General features: G+C 40.0%; 2 protein-coding genes across 4 annotated transcripts; one reads left to right on the top strand and one right to left on the bottom strand.

Moving 5' to 3' along the window:
* The first annotated feature begins 2683 nt into the window (after positions 1-2683).
* On the top strand, positions 2684-11849 carry poc5 (POC5 centriolar protein homolog (Chlamydomonas)). 3 transcript variants are annotated; one of them, XM_031848846.1, is made up of 13 exons: positions 2684-2762; positions 3196-3279; positions 3677-3827; positions 5668-5775; positions 5956-6155; positions 6844-7020; positions 7325-7429; positions 8217-8396; positions 8707-8890; positions 10240-10373; positions 10678-10779; positions 10992-11162; positions 11286-11849. In XM_031848846.1, the coding sequence occupies exons 2-13, from the start codon at positions 3196-3198 to the stop codon at positions 11418-11420; spliced, it is 1731 nt and encodes a 576-aa protein (XP_031704706.1). In that variant the 5' UTR covers positions 2684-2762; the 3' UTR covers positions 11421-11849. The 3 variants fall into 3 exon arrangements, with proteins under 3 accessions (XP_031704706.1, XP_031704707.1, XP_031704705.1); XM_031848847.1 differs by lacking the exon at positions 2684-2762 and having other exon boundaries at positions 3171-3279; XM_031848845.1 differs by lacking the exons at positions 2684-2762; positions 3196-3279 and having other exon boundaries at positions 3551-3827.
* Positions 10453-17229, bottom strand: ankdd1b (ankyrin repeat and death domain containing 1B). Its single transcript, XM_031848848.1, has 15 exons — positions 16797-17229; positions 16274-16374; positions 16026-16124; positions 15829-15927; positions 15487-15591; positions 15269-15370; positions 15035-15133; positions 14383-14481; positions 13891-13989; positions 13598-13696; positions 13407-13505; positions 13062-13157; positions 12461-12662; positions 12081-12212; positions 10453-11971 (listed from the first exon to the last, which is right to left on the bottom strand). The coding sequence occupies exons 1-15, from the start codon at positions 16969-16971 to the stop codon at positions 11916-11918; spliced, it is 1662 nt and encodes a 553-aa protein (XP_031704708.1). The 5' UTR covers positions 16972-17229; the 3' UTR covers positions 10453-11915.
* Between the last annotated feature and the right edge of the window lie 6 nt (positions 17230-17235).

Here is a 17235-nt window from a genome sequence, read left to right as displayed (position 1 = left end):
GTAGACTGGAACAACTGTCTGCTGCTTATCGTCATCCAGATTATAAGAAACGGATGTGGACACTGATGGTAATTGTTTTTGCCTTGTGGAGATAGAGGCTCAGGCTAACTGATTTAGTCTCTATCTTTCCTCTCAGCCTCCAGTCATATGACCACTTTATGCTGGAGTCAGCTTTTATTATACTATATGGATATGTTACGTAATAATGACATAAATTATGTGCCTTGTCGTCTCTACCTGGTTGTTAATATTATCTTATCTCAGTGCGAACAACGCGGCCGTGATGTTTTTACAAGTGCTGGCAAATTCTGTACCCAGGCATTCTTAAAAGAAAAACAAAAAGACACTGGTGTCTCTGACAGAGAGATGTGATGGATTAGAGTGGCCCATGGGGGAAGTCCTGGTCCATCAAAATGTATGAAAACTAATTTGAAAACAGCAGGCAGCTATGAATAACTCTAAGATGAGTTCTGGCAGTATTGTTTTCAGTGAGAGGTCATCATTGTCTCATATGTGAGAAAAATGGGTTGATAACATTACGATTGATGATAGCACATTAGTTGTTGTCTTCAGGAGTTATGCTGTCTGTAAATAATACGTCTGACTGAAAATCGATCAAGGGCAGAAACAATTTTACACCAAGTTTGCATTCTAGTTTCACAACCGGGATGCAAAAGATGAAATGACACATGCACAAAGTAATACAAAAATATTTTTGTATAAAATAATACAACGGGGTACCATATTTTGGACTCTCTTAAAATCAAAATAAAGTGTGCGTAAAAGTTCCTTAACAAAGTTAACTTGTATAAGCACAGAACATTATTTCCCAATTTCTGTTCTGTCTACCATTGCAAGGTCCTGAACAGTCTAACGTACCTGAGCTAAAATACCAGGGGGAAGAAAGTCAAATGGATTGTGATTATTGTCCTGGAACAGATTGAACAGGCTATGAGAGAAGAATGTGAGCTGAATCCCATTTCAACACACAAGCCCAGGTGCATTTATTTTGCTGAAAGCAAGGGGAAATTTACAAAAGGGATCTAAAGAAGGGTTAGAGGCAGCAATACTGCCTTTAATCTAACCACTATCAACAGTAGCGTATTACCTTTGTCTGCAACAAACGGAAAACATTATACAGAGTGGGTACAGAATACAGGTCTGTCTCGTCTGTCTGTATCTTAAACTCAGTTCTAAGCTATTGTTTATTATTTCATCTGTTGGTGTATACCAGATGAACAGTTGGTTATTATGTATTGTGCTGTTAAAGTACTCTCATAAAGCATACACAAACCCTGCAGTTGTCTGTGCCTAACCAGGTATTGTTACAATAACTTAATAAAAGCAGACAAGCATAGGAAATTTGCAGTTTAGCTTCAATGGCACAATAAAAATGCAGAGAACCGAACAAGCTAAGAAAATCAACCTAAAAGAGAAACTGTGATGAACACATCACCAAAACCTTTCAAAACATTTGAATCATCTGCTCTGAAATGGAAATACGTAATCTGTGGGAGCTATGGCTTCCTGTCATTCAACAGGAAACCTCCACTCCCCACAGAGCAGCAAGGATTATCCTCTGTGCCTCACGATTCTGGTTCAAATTCATAGCCTGCGTCAACTGTCAAGACATGTATATTAAAAGGTGTGTGCACTGAGGGATGTCTCAGCCAGGCTTTGCTTGCACTAAATGATAATTCTCAGTTTATTTAGAATATATTTGATATGAAATGAATCATTCAGACCTCTATACTGTGTGATCAGCTGGCCAGCTGTCAAACTGCTGTTTTGGGGGAAATTACTGTACTGTCACCACTGTCATAACCATGCATTGCTTATTTTCAAAGTCAGCCTGCAGGTCTTATGACAATGCTGACAGTGAAATACTCTCAGCACTCAGCCAGGTGGCGAGGAGGCTCCAGTCCAACAGTACTGCTTGCAGCTCTGCCATGGAGGGACCATATGTCTCTTCTCTAGAGCCTGTCCCAGCACAGCACTGCCATGCCGTCAGGCCTATATCCCACATATGTGTCTTAATATTAAGCACAGGGTCTTCAGGGGGTTGAGACATTCCTGTAAATCAGTTTGTGAACCATTGTCTCCTCTGTGTTTGTCTAAGTGAACAACAGAATATGTGGCCCTGGGTAGATTCACAGGGTGGTGGTATTCCCCAAGGACTAAGCTTGCCTCTTGGGACAATTTTAATCAGTTAATCTCTATGCATAATGCCAACCTATTGATGAAACACGGTTTGTGAACCATGTTTGCTCCCTGAATGGGCACAACTGACAATTGAAGATTTTGCCTGAAATGATTTGTTTCATACGTCCTTTATTTTAATTTTCATAAGATTATAAAAGTAATAAATTAATTAACTACAAGTTCTCCTTTTATGACTCGAGCTTGAAACGTAGCATGTGATACTGTTAACTGGTGCCGCCACTGGCAGTCAGACTAATTGTGTGCTAAATGAACTATTACTATTAACGTAAAGCGGAGACTGTTGTTTGTAGTTTGCTGTAGTCGCTCCACACCAGCAGCACCGCTGGTCAGCTGATCTCCGCGTTGTTCCGCTTACCGTTACCACGGAAACATTGTACCCAATCAGAGACGATTTAGCCAGGAGCTGAGGAAGCAGTAGCCAATCACAGAGTATGTTGTTTAACAGTCAATCGGTTTGAAACGGAGAAGCAAGCGTTTTCTAACTGACGGAGTAACTTGGGACACGAGAGTGTGGTGGCCCGCATATAAATATAAAACAGGTAAATATGTGCGCACTGTTTGGCCTGCTGCACATCTGTTGTCTGTGTCAGGCTGGGTCCGTTATCTCATAGTTATATTTTACTCATAGAAACCGTAAAACAGCACTAACGCCACTTGCTCCAATGAGTTGTGTATTTCTTCAGCGTTGCTTTCAAAAAGGAAGCGTGTGTCTCTCTTTTGTAATGTTATGCTAACTTACGTTAGGTAGATATTCGTTTATGCGCATGTCTACCAGAAACAGCGTACGTTAACCGTAGAGAAAGTTACACTAGCATATAGTGTCGTCTTGTTTCAGTCTGATGTTTTGTAGGTTGATTTAAATACTTTGTTTAGTGTGTTTAACAAACAATACTTGTGAGAATTTACATTTGGCTGCCAAACCACTGGCAGATATGTTGTAAAATGTAGTTGTGATTTATTTATTTTGTCTAGATGTCCTCAGACGAAGAGGAACCGAGCAGTCCTGTTCTGCCCAAGGACTCTGATCCGGGCAGCTCTGTCTCCTCTGATCTTCAGGTAACTAAAGATAAAACACTTGTGCACTCTTCATATCTCTCAGATCTGGGAACACGGGGGCATTGTGTAGCACATCTTCACAGTGAAGTCGGTTTTGGCAAGCAGCGCATGCAATCAGACACGTTTTAAACATGCAGTTTAACAATTCAAATTTGGAGGTGAAAACAAAGGTAGGCATGCCAGAAATGTATATTTTAACTGCGCTTTGCATTGTAAAACGAAATGTTTACTATTTTTTAGTATGGTAGATCATTGAAGCTGAAGCCAGAGGTAGCGCTGACAAATGAAATGGATGTTTGCAACAGGCAGTTTGAGTACTAACTTTAACATTCACTATAGTTTTCACTTCTCAGTAAGTGATTTGGAGCTGACTATTGTTTTGTTTATGGATCAACAGGACGAGTATGAGGAGCTGCTCCGCTACGCTGTTGTCACCCCTAAGCTTGACAGACTCACCAGTGCTCACTTGCAGCAGCGGAGCACCTCACATCTGTCTGCAGAGGGTCGGACTCAGAGAAAAGAGGACACAACATCACTGCGCCCAGCAGGTATTTTGGTATTTTATCTCTGTTGCATGCAAGACACATATACACACACACACACACACACACACACACTTTCACACACACGTGTAGTGTACATCCACAGAAAGATGATGAAACTGAAATGACATAATCTGAACTAATAAACTTCATTGAGAGACTGCCCTCAGGAACCTATAGGTCACTTAGTGGTTGAACTCTGAATTTACCATGTGCCTGGACATACTCAGAGCAGATAAGACTCTTGACACTCAAACCATTAAGGTTGAGTCTACCATGTTTGATGACCGCACCTTTCAGATTTTTACGAGCAGCTACATTCCTGAGGGACACAGAGACATAATCAATTGTTAATAAACAACTTAAAGAAACTTATATTTGTTCCTTGTAATTTATATATAAATATTTTTAGTGTACCTCAGAGTAACAAGCTCACTTTATTTGTAAGCCATTCACAAATGAACCCTCCCTTAACCTCCCATCTGCCCATCGGAACCCTGAGGTGAAACAATACAATTTCCAAATGTAAATGGGTTTGATGTTTTAAGGCAAAATAACTTTAAGTCAGGTAATAGAATAATCTTAGATAGAAATATCTTCGACCTCAAGATCTAAATTCAATTTAAATTAGAACTAATATAAAATTCCCTCACAATCTTCCCTGGTGCTTCTCAAACTCTCAACTGCTGACGATGCATAAATCGTCTTCGCTAAGTTTCTTGTAAAAACGTCAATCGTTGGATTTATTTGATAGACGTCAATCAATTATATGAGTCACTGATTCTACCTGGTCACATGCAATCCTTTTCATTTGTTGTTGGTTCATCGTTATTCATTGTATCCTTCATAATATTCTTTATTAATTTCATTCATTTTGTTTATTTTGTTGTTTATTCATTTGATTGTGTGTACATAACATAATAGGTCCCTGTACACCATGAGAAGAACTCCGTAGCAATCCTGAGATTAAAATTTACTTTACATTTTAAAGTTTTCCCTATTAATTGGGTGGCGTCCTAAATTTAGTCTTATGTTAAATTCTGTTAGTTAAGCTAATGGTGTCGTATCGCGGAAGCTGAGTACCATGATTATTTTATGATCATTTATGGGTTTATGATTCATAATTTAGTTATTAATAATATTTACATATTTCGATATTCATTAATTATTATTTATTAAAACTGCTGCAAGCAACGACGCCACACACTTTTCATGATAAGCCTTTTTGACAGAAACACAACTTGAGCCCTTCCAGAGACTGCCCTCATCAAATGATCAGCTGTCAAAAGAGATTTGGAATCACAACATGGAAGAATGTAGTGTGTGTTTATCAGCCTCATATTTTCAGCTTGTAAACCAGTCTAGTCGAGATGCATATGATACGAGTCTGTGAGATTGTATGCCCTATCTCTTTCCCCTACCATACCCACATTTTAAACAGTCCATCAGCCCCACCACACACACACACACACAGCTGCAGCTGTCACTGGAGGGTTTAGTGCTTTAACTGCCATGGAGTAGTGCACAGGGATGTGGAAAGCAGACGGCCGTTGGTAATGATCTCCTGGCTCTCTGCCCGTACTGCTCTTTAGATTGAAAGCTTTCTCGTCCCCCCTGCAGGATTTCATTAAGATATTGACATAAATGCATTCCTCGACGAGAAGCCGCACTTGTCTTATTCAGCATTCGTCACCTTTCCTGTTCTTAAACCATCTTTTGTTTTAGCTTTTAATTTTACCTTTAATTTTACTCATTTATTCCAGGTAAAAATGTATTTAAGCAACATTTCCTTTCAGATCTATTTACCATTGTGCCATCTCTCTCTGTATTCCCCGTCTTCTGTCAGATACTGCCACCGAAGCTAAAGATGGGAGGCCTTCCAGCAGGAGTGTGAGATCATCACAGGTCTCCCCCTTGATTGTTGAGCCCTCCACACGTTTAAGAGCTTCTCATGGTAAATTGAATTCAAAATACAAAGAAACAAAATGGTTAGGTTGCTCTGATATCTAACAGTATATTGTACTTCTCTTGATATCAAATGAGCTGAGGTATACAGAGACCACCCAGCTGATATGCTTTCCTGTTTTCTTGTGACATTGTTTCTGCCTGTGTTCCTTTTCTCTTTGCGTTCTAGCTGAGGAGATGGCAGATCAGTCATCTGGCAGGGTGTCAATGCTCTCAAACACTCCCTCAGACAGGTTACAGGCAGTGTCGGAGAGGTCTAGGCCAAGCAGCCCACACTCACTCGAGTCCCATGTGACAGAGATGTTTATCTCGGAGGAAAACATAAGCAAGATGGAGAACATTCTGGACATGTGGAGCAACAACCTGAAGGTGAATCTGCTTCCTTATACTGTAGAACTGTCCTTTCACAATCAATCAATTAAATGACTCTTTTTGACTGCAATGCAACAGTTAGACTGAGATGGATTAAATGTAGGAAATACTCTGGACAATATACATAGGCAATGGTGAGGAAGAGGTCAGGGATTTAAAGAGAATATAAAGTCACGGGAAGGCTTATTGAATAGGATGACAGCTCTTCTCTTCATGGAACCAGTGACCTTTTTATTATGTCTCCCAGTGGAATGATTTTGGAGGAGGTGAGTGGCTGGACATGGTCGTCCTTCCTGCCCTTTTCCTCTAATATTGTACACCTCATTCTTAGAGGGCAGATGACAACTATTAACTATTAAGCTTCGTTAAGACTCTTTCAGTTCTCTTCTTTTACCTTTCAAATAAGCTAAACATGTTTACATTTGTAGATGTTGGTTGCGGTTGACCCTGTAGAAATGTAGCTTGGTTCACAAATAAACCTCTAAAGCCATATTTACTCTATAATTACACATCAGGTTGTTGTGGAGCCTGCATGTGGTAGCCCAATTTTAGACCTCTGAAACCCTCAGGCACACCTGTTCGTCTAATTTTTAAAATGACTGAAGATATGTGTACATATGTTCATATTTACTAAAGCAGTGTAATTAACACATTGTGACTGTCCTGCCCTCTATTTGTTAATTAGTCAAATGTGCTGACTGAGCTCAGGAAGTGGAAGCTGGCCTTCATGGAGCGACACAAGCTGGAGATGAGGAAAGAGAGGGAGAGGTATGCAGCCCAGACGGCTGACCTGAGGTCAGAGCTAGACAGCCTGAAGGGGCTGCTGCACACCTACGAGACCTCCAACCAGAGAAAAGATGAGGTGACTACGTGTGTATTTATTTGCTGTCTCCTTTACATAATGTGCTGGTAGGTTGGACATGTATTAAACACAGGTATTAAATACCAGACTGAGATTTAATTTCCAGTCATTTTCATTATTGTGAAATTTTAGTGTAGGACTGGGTGGGCTTAATCCATGTCTAAGCTATCTCTCTATCTAATGTTCATTTGTTCATTCTGATCCTCATTCTTTTGTGCATTTAGAACCTGAAAGAAAAAGATGAGGAACGCCTTTGTCTGCTTTTTAGATTGACAAGCTTATTGTGTGACGTGTCCTTCCTCAGGTGATTGTGAACCTGAGCCAGGTGCTGGACAGACAAAAAGAAAAGCATGAAAAAATGAGGGCCTTCACCCACTGGAGAATCCAACACACTGAGGCCAAGGAGGAGGTAAACTGATGGCATTGTGGTGTTTCCTAGAGGTAAACTATTTACAGTGGGAGATGGAGTCATCACAGGCTCTTGTATAGATTGGAAATATTTAGATTTAGCTTTCTTGAGAGGCTAAACTGCATAGTCCTTTTAATGCAAGGAGCATATTTACACAAACCTTTACACATCATCAGTATTTGCTTATTAAAGTAATGTGTGTTAAACATCACATGCGCATCACATGTAATCATCTCATTTATAAACCTCTTATGATCGTCTTTGAATCATCAGTTCGCCATTTAACTAAGCCTGTTGTCTGTGGTGTTGGTCAATCTCATAGTATAATTTATGTTTGTTTTGTTTTTTGGAAATGGATGTGAAATTACTGGTTGTGAATGTTTCTGAACATTGCTAGATTACAGTCAGTGCAGTTTAATGGTTTATGCAAATAATCACTCTCTGCATGAGATACCGACCCACACATCACAATGTCACTGCACACTGAACATGCATTATATGCCATATTTTTTACACAAATATCCCCTCTTACAAAATGTGCATGTGTGAAATGTTGTCAGTGCACCGGTGATCTTTTTATACCATAATGCTTATCAAACTAGCAAGTGCATTTTTTTACATTTACAAAATAGCTGTGCCATTTGTTCAAAATGTAAATTTAGTGGATGACTCATTTTTTTTGTCCAAGCCCCTCACACAGAGAAAATGTACTGCACCTGCACAAGAACGATCAAGGGTGTAATTACTTCCTTGTGAATATTTTCATGGTGTTGTGGTTCCCTGCTAGGCTCGTGCTGCTCAGGTCGCACGGCAGCACTACAACCTGCAGCTGAAGAAGAAGGTGTGGTTAGGCTGGCAGTCTCTGATCCAGAAACACTGGAAGGTCAAGGTGGAGCGGGCTTGCCGTGCAAGGGCTGAAGAGGTCTGCACCCGTCTGTCTGCAGAGTATGAGGCCAAGCTGGCAGAGGTAAACAAGCAAGTGAAGGACCTGCATATAAACAGTGTGTGTATGCTGATGCTGCATTGCTGGATTCATACTTGACTAATAAATGTAATAAATACATAGAATTTGAACATTTCGGTGAATAACAGCACGCACCACTCTTGATTAATAGATTAAGAATTCAAAGGTTAAATAGGAAAAAACGGTTGTTGTTGTTGTAACAAATATATATTAAAAGTGCAACACAAAGGCATAAGAATGTAAGGAGGGAAATAAACACGTGTTTTTGTCAGAATCGTATAAACTGATAAATGAATTCCTTCTGTCTCCACAGCACTGTGAGGCTATAGAGAAGGCCCAGGCAGAGGTTCAGAGACTGCGACTAGAGCGAGAGCGCTATGAAGAATCTATGAAGAAAGCCTTCATGAGGGGCGTGTGTGCTCTCAACATGGAGGCTCTCGGCATGTTTAACACCACAGAGGGACGGCCAGGGCAACCTTCAGTCCATCATCAGCATGGTCTGTAATAGAATAGCCACACGAAGCTTTTTACACAACTTGCGCATTAAAGGTGCACTGTTATCCTTATCGCAAGCCTTATAACTACATACATAGACCCCTGTTCTATACAACAAAACATAAAAGCATTGCTAGCCTTGCCTCTGCTGTATTGATTCAACACAACAATCAAGACAGAAACTAACAAACAAAAGAAAGAAACACTATTTCTCCAATAGAGTGCAGGCGTGTGCTATTGACTATTGTGTAGATTTATGAATGAGTAGGGTGGAGGGTGGTCTTTGTTCTTCTAGAAGTCATTCACTGGTTCATCTAATGGAGGGATGAGTCAGTGGAGTGCTAACTGAGGCATACTTTGCAGAGGTTATAACCTTGATGTGGTGCTGAAAGATTAGATGGAAAAGTTCAGTAGCCCTTTGCAACATTTATTAAATCATGTAATTACTGTTATATAGTAGTATGTTAGGGCTTGGACCAATACAGGATATTTGAGTATACAACTAATATGACTAACAATGAATGTCCAATAGTACTAATTAGCATAGTACTTGCCCTAAAAACTCAAGGGGTTACATGATTATCAGGATACATTCCTATTGACACCAGCAAAGGAAAGATTCATGCAACGGTCTATTCTGTTGTTCTCTGTGCTATTTCTGGTCAGCACATGGCTACTGAAGCTGGATTTCACTGCTTTTAGTTTGTGCAAATGAACCCTAACGCAGTCTTCTGCTCTTCCATCTGCTTTCAGGTTTAATGAGTCTTGCAACCTGAAATGTGTTTCATTATGTGGCTGTCAAACGGGCTGGGCTGCTAGTTGAATACTCGTTTGCTACTCTTTTTGCCAACCAGACTAACACAAAATAAATTTATATGAAGTGCTATTTAGCCTTTTTAAGTATATGTACTGATGAGAGTTATGCATAATTCATGTTCAGTCTCCTTTTATTTTGCCAAAGCAAAGGTGTGCTGTTGGTTTTGGCTTCTCTGTTAGATATGTTGTTGAAAAATTGTTCTCTTAACATATCTTAAAACAATTAAGAGAGTATAAAGGTATTAACATTCTGGAAGATATATAACATTGCCATGTTTTAATCATTGGTACTGAGAGTTATGAAGGGAAATTGTTCAACCAAAAAGAAATGTAAGATGGGTAGGCTTTTTATTGACGGTATACTGGTCATCGAGGTTTCCAAATCACTTCAATAGGAAAGATTCATCATATTTGTGAACTCCAGTCCAACATTTAGCACTAAAATTAGTGATTTTCTGTAATAACAAACTTTTATTAAGAAAATATTGTTATATTGTGAGTCTGACTAAATTCATATATTTCTTTCTTTTTGTAGATATTCTGCCTCCCCAGGATGAGTCTGGCTCTGCTACATTGGCTCAACTTCAACCATATCCCGTCTCTTCCACACAGTTTAGTCCAGTCCACTTCGACCGCCCGGACCCTTCACACAGCCAAGTAGAGGATACGGTGAGACGAGGACAATTTCTAATGAAACCATACATTTATTCACACACCATAGTTCTTCTTTACCATTGTTTAATTTCCATCTCAAATCTTGGATTGGATCAATCAACCCATCAGTCTTTCACATAGAAAGTCTGTTTTTGAACTTTTAATATGCTGTTGTATTTGCATAATGTTCTTTATCTTTCATTTAGAATTTTTCTTTGTTGTTACTTTAAATCAACTTTTCTTGTAGATTCCACTGAAACTGAAACATGCATATACAGTAGTGGTGTTACAATTGTGTTTGTAATTCATTTTTCCTCAGATGGGCTCAGGTGCCCCTGTGTCGAGGGCAGAAGTGATCCCTCCCACTACTGTAGTGCACAGCTCCCTCCCACTTGGGGGCACTGCAAGTTCCCACAAACAGGTTGGCATTATACAGACTGATCGGTTGACTGTGGCACAAGTCATTACTAGTGATGATAATGTTCACCTTCACAACAGCCATGTGCAACTATGACTGTAATTATATAATTGATTAAATGGTTATAAACCCAGAATGTCTCAAGTTTAGCACAAAAGAAGTCTCTACGACAGTAATCACATTCATATATGACGCAATAATATTTGCTGTTTCAGGTGAGCGGTCGTGTCATCAAAGCCAGTCAACAAAAACCCTCAAAGACTGTAACGGCTCGCATCACTGCACGTACTGACGTCGGTAAGGCTGCACGCAGCAACCTCCAGGTGATGGGTGTGGCTCCGCCCATGAGCTCTGTGATTGTTGAACGCCATCATCCTGTCACACAGGTATGGGACAGAATGCATCACTACTGTATTACTATCTACGCGTTATTATGTGTATATCTTTAGTTATGTCAAGCTGAAAAACCATGATGAACATTTTCTTTTGTGTCTCTTTCGTTCTTTCAGCTCACTATCGGTCAGGCCACGGCTTCTAAGTTTCCTCGCTCCTCCCAACAGGGCCAAAGCTCCACCGGAGGCAGAAGCTCCTCCAGGACACACACCACCACGTGCCATGTACACTCCATCAAAGTAGTTGACTAACCACAAACTTGTATCTCACAGAAAGTGTTGCTCAACAAGTATATGTAACTATCCAAGAAATAGTTACCGTGGCATTAGTTTCAAGTCATTAGTTTTTTTTTTTCAGCTTTCTTACATAAATGTGTAGGATTTCTTGAGCAATAGGATTTTTCTCATGAAAGTGTTTCATAGACTCAGGTAAACGTACAAGTAACTGTTTTTTATTATTACCCGCTGGAGGTTAGAGTTTAGAATTACAAAATGGACATTTATTTCTATGAAATAATGTTTTAACAGAATAGTTTCACCTGTGCATGACTTAAAATTGCGAGTATTTATTTTATCGTTTTTTTTCTATTGAGTGCAACCGTCCAAAACCACAGGTTGATTGTTTTAATAAACCAAAGCCATATGTTACTGATCAAAATAAATTATTTTAACTTCCTGTACAAATCAGTCGTTGAAAATGATGTACACATGACGTTTTTGTCAGTCCATATGTTGCAGTGTTCATCCTCATGAAATGCTGCAGCTTTTACTGCTGGAGTTGTCTGTCTCCATCCGAATCGTATCTGTAAGACAAATTTACAATTTCCACAATAACATTTTGGCACATATCCCCAGGCAGCACACCTATATATCAGTATATTTGTTTGGAAACAAATTGTTCACTGAATGCACCTGCAGCTTTCTTGTTCCCTATGAAAATGAGGCCCTGGTAGAGTTCTTTAGCAGGGTTCTTCTGAGCCAACTCCTCCCCGTGGAGCCAGATCAGCAGCATCCTGTTCCCATGCTCTTGATAGCTCTGCTGACCTGTGGACAAACGCACACACACACCACTGTACATCTAGGAAAACAATTCAACTAGCCTCTGTGCATTGGAAGATAAAATAGAAAAAATAAAGCTATCCAAGGATATTCCTTTCATTGCAAAATGTTCCTCATTAATTTAGGGATTTTAATCCATAACATTTTGGCTACAAGAAGCTCATGTTTTACATTTTCAGAGAGTTGCCAAATGCACAGTCAAAAGTCTGTCCAGGCAGTGTGAGTCATGGCACCTGTCCATTGCTCCTCGATGGCTGACACTTGGTCCTTTCTGAAGCCCCAGTGTTCTGCAAGTCTCTTCCAGTCTCCTGCTTTCAGAAGCTTGTACGCCAGGTGCCAGGCCATGGAACGGGGCTGCTTGGTCGAGTTGCGGTGGTCGAGTTTAAACGTTAGCGGATTCTCGCTGTGAATGCTCTCATTAAGTTCTGGGTTTGCCTGAAAGGGCAATTAAATTATGTAAAGGCCACAAGCCTCAGAGTCAGAGAGCACAGGGGTATTTGGAGAGATTAATGGAAAGACACACGCACATGATTAGCAATATGAATGCCAGAGTTAAACATTTTTTTTATAATAACAGAATAGGAAAGGATTCAGACAAACTCTTTATTATTAAATTAATGATAAATTGCCTGTCAAATGCTTCTGGGTTGCGAGTCCTTTTTTTATACTTTGGATGCTTTAATAGTATTGGAGGGGATTCAACTAATCTAGATTTTGACGTTGGGAAATTAATCATTTGTGATGAATGTAATTATTGATTTCAAGGCCTTAAGAATGGATTGTGGCACACATGAAAACAGTAAAAATTTCAAGTCTCATTCCAGCTCCTCTCACCATCCTCCAGGCGTAGTATCTTTGTGCTTTGATGATCATGTCCACAATAATCACCTCGTCTGCCCTGACTGCCACACCCAGAGCCGTCTTACCCTGCTACTCCGAATCCAACATGCACAACAAAATACAAAAACTTAAATCACTGTAAGGTATCAGATGTATAATTCATTTTCTCTTACAGTTTCAATGTATCATGATGCTGTTGTGTCTTAAATTAATCATGTATTTTGTTGCCCTTTGGATGGTTTAAATGTTGGATTTTGGCCATGATTTAATTGTGAAAAAAGTGTGCAAGAGCATAAGTTAACATGCAACTCCAGAAATAGTGTTTGTTAGAGTTCTTACCCTGTCCTGGAGGGTCAGATCCACCCTGGCTTTAAGAAGCATTTCCACGACTTCTATTCTGGCCAGCTCTGCAGCAAGATGCATAACAGTCTGGGACCTCTAACAGTTCATAGTATAGGACAACACAATGCAGAAATTATTTTCTCATATATAGTTTGACTTAAATCTCATTTGACTAGGGACTAGCACACCTTATCAGCGACATTAATGTTGCAGCCAGCTGTCAGTAGAGAATGGATGACAGGGATGTGACTGTTCTTCACTGCCAGGTGGAGAGGAGCCTCTAGGTGCTGAGAGCAAAAATATTCTGTTACACAACGTGAGCCTAAAAAATGAACTGTTATCTTAGGAGAGAATATGTGAAATCACTATGATATGCATCCAGGCCAAGTGTCCGCAGCACAGCTGATGTGTGCATCATCTGTGTTACCAAAAAACTTTACTGAGAGAGTGTACTACTGCCACCTAGCTTGTGTTTGCTTACCTGATTCTGGAAGTCCGTATGGGCTTTGTAATCTAAGAGGAGTTGGACAACAGACGTGTCTCCTCTTTCTGAAACTGGATGGAGAGCGCTGCATTTGGCCTTCAAGAGAGGGAGATATAGCTGTAGGCCTACTTTAAGTACAAAAACATTATTTACCACATAAACTTTGATGCTGCCTATAGGATGAACCAAATTAAATACTTTTACACTAATACATTATCAACCACAGGGCACCAAGTCAGCGGTTTTAATATTAAGATGCAACTTTATTTATCCTGAGGGAAATTACTGTGCAGCAGTTGCATTACAAAATAGGAAGAGCCTAAATATGATTAGTGCAAATATAAAAGTCTAAGATAGCAATAAGGTGCAAACACATTGTATATCTATATCTCAGATTAACAATAGGGATCAGTCTAGGTGGGGTTGCATAGAGATATGTATGTTCAATATCAAAGGAATATCTGAAGTGTGAATAGTGGCCTATTGTACCGTTGTAAGGATGTTGGGGTCACAGTCAGCCTCCAGCAGGATCAGGACACATTCTTCATGGCTTTTTTCTGAAGCCTGGTACAGAGCTGTCTCACCGTCCTGCAAGACAAAAACAAAATCAAAAAATATAGTAGTGGTGCTAGATAACCAACAGACACAGAAAAATGGTTTTCAGGTGGACCACAATTTAAATGTGTCTTACTATACTCACAAAATGTAAACAATGTTTCCAGGCCTATAACCAATTAGGAATCAGAAATGAACCACCCTTGGAACATGAACACATATCTGTAACTTCATAGCCCAAACATTTTTTACATTTGTTTATGTTGAAGTCTCTTTAACATTTTAAATGATTTATTAACGGGTAATAACTCAGTCATCGTTATTCAGATGATATCCATCATTAAACTCCAATCCCAGTTTGAAGAATCTTTGTCCAGAAACACCAAGTAAATGTTATCAAGTATAATGTACCAGACTGAAATTCAAGCCAGAACACAGTTTGTTGTTATATAATAGTAGCCAGTACATGTTTGATACATCTTAATTAATCCAAAGTGGAGCCACCATCCAGCAGTGGATTAGCCACTGAGCACACACTGTCACAAACCAAACCGTGATAGAGATGATGTTTACATTGATTGTGTACCATATTGACTTCATCCCGCGTATCAAAGCTCTGCAGCAGCGATTGTACGGCATCCGAGTGGCCGTTCCTGGCAGCTAAGTGCAGGGGTGTGTCCCCGCTCTGGCAGAAGGGAGGGAGGGAAACAACTGGCATCAAAGAGTGTTGAGCGTATCTGAAGTTGCAACACACAAATGTGAACTCAGAGACGTGAGCATAAATGGCACACAAATCAAAAACATAAACTAGTCGACACACCTTGTTGGCCTTCATGGTGGCCATGTCGTATGGGACAATCAGCATATCCATCATTTTAACACATCCATGCTCTGCCGCCAATGCAAATGCCCGTTGTCCTGACTGAAAAAAGAATTGATGTACAAACAACATTTACTTCTTGTACTTTGGTCGTCCTAAATAACGTATCAATAGTGAATGATATGGTTGAGTCATAAAAATGACTGTCAAGTAGATACCTGGTCATCTTTGTCGAGTTCTTTCATCTGCAGGTCATTAACTATATACTCCACAATGTCAGTGTGGTTGTTGATAGCAGCGCAGTGCATGATGTTCAGTCCTTCCTTAGGTGGAAAAAAGCAAGTTAATGTTTAATCAAGCAGTGTGCATGAGGACTGTGCATTAGGAAACAGAGGGATGTATAACATGATGGACAAGAGCAACTGAGCTGAGACAAGCATACAAATGTTAGGTTTATAATCCATTATAATGGAAATGAATTGCCTTAGGGAGAGTATCCAAGTATTTTTCTCCATCACTTAGTGAGAAAAAGTAAAACAAAAATCCTTCTGCTTCTTTACCTTGTTCTCAACCTTCTGTTCAGCCCCGGCCTGCACTAATAATTTCAGGATGTCCAAACTGCCAAACCAGGCAGCCAAATGAATGGGTGCCACACCGTACTGTCAGACGCAACACAACAACAAAATGGGAAGAAGTATTACATCAGCAATCGTCAGTGTCTCAAGTTTTCAGATGCAGGTAATTGAAACCCTCTCACCTTGTCCGGTTGGTCCACCTTGACTCTCCGCTGTAGAAGAAGCTGCACAGCTTCCTTGTTTTTGCCAGCTACTGCATAGTGAAGGGCAGTCCTGTCATCCTGAGTCAAACAACGTCATCAGTATATTTTCAATTAAATATAGGTTGTTCCAAAATCCAAGAAAAGACCAGCCTTTCAATCTGTTTGTGTGGTATTATACAATGCAGCATACTGAGATGCAGATAGAGGGTTCGTCTATTTAGACCCACCACATTCTTTGCATTGGCATTCAGCCCTCTTGCAAGCGTCTTCATGGTCACAACATCATTCGTCTTAGCTGCTTCCATAAACTGCTTCTCTGCATCAAGCACTGCACAACACAGCAGACAGGAAAGCTTTGCATATGGGTTTTTAATATGTAATATACAGAACAGCATGTTCTAGGCTTGATACACAACCAGATGATGTGTGAGGAATATCTAACGGCATCTGAGTTGAAACCTCAGCAGGAGCATATACTGGCTGGTCAATGGAGATGAGTGTTTCATGTGCTGTGGTGAAGATTGCCTTGGTTTCAGTCTTGTGCAAATAGTGTGTTTCTAGAAATAGGGCATACAGTCAGTCCACTATGAATAACTAATCATTAACTCCAGCTTCAACAATATCAACTCGAAGGCTCAGTCTTGAACAAGAGAAACTTTCTTCAAAATATTGCTCCGTAATCATAATCATTTTTATATTCTGTTTATTTATTTTCCACCTTTACTAAATTTGTTGTACTTGCAAACTCACACATCTCTTTGTTGTCGAAGCTGTTATCCGTCTCTGTTTCGGAGTGCTTGTTCAATATGAAGTCAGTAAAACCCCTCACAGTCTCCTCTCTCATCCACTTCCGAGGGTCCAAATTTTCTGTCTTAGGTTGATGCTTCTTGATCATCGTCTTCACATCCAAAGCTCTTCTCTCCATTGGGAAGTCGCTTAAATTACCTCTTTATGTGACCAAGACGGATTTGGTTCAATTGAATTAACAGTCCAACGTGTGCACCGAAAGTAAACCAAACCAGATACCTGAGGAAACAGATCCCACAGAAAATGAGAATATCTTGTGCAGTTCCTGTCTCCAAATAGACAACAGCAAGCCTTGAAGTGGAGTTCTACTCCTGCTATTCTCTCAACGCCGCGGGGCTGATCCGTGTTTGCTGTACCAGCTCACACCCTTGAGAGACTGCTG

This window comes from Anarrhichthys ocellatus, unplaced genomic scaffold (assembly GCF_004355925.1).
Source record: "Anarrhichthys ocellatus isolate YVR2014 unplaced genomic scaffold, GSC_Weel_1.0 scaffold9, whole genome shotgun sequence".
NCBI lineage: Eukaryota > Metazoa > Chordata > Actinopteri > Perciformes > Anarhichadidae > Anarrhichthys > Anarrhichthys ocellatus.
Note: the sequence above shows the minus strand (reverse complement) of the source record. Positions and strands in the feature narration are given on the sequence as shown.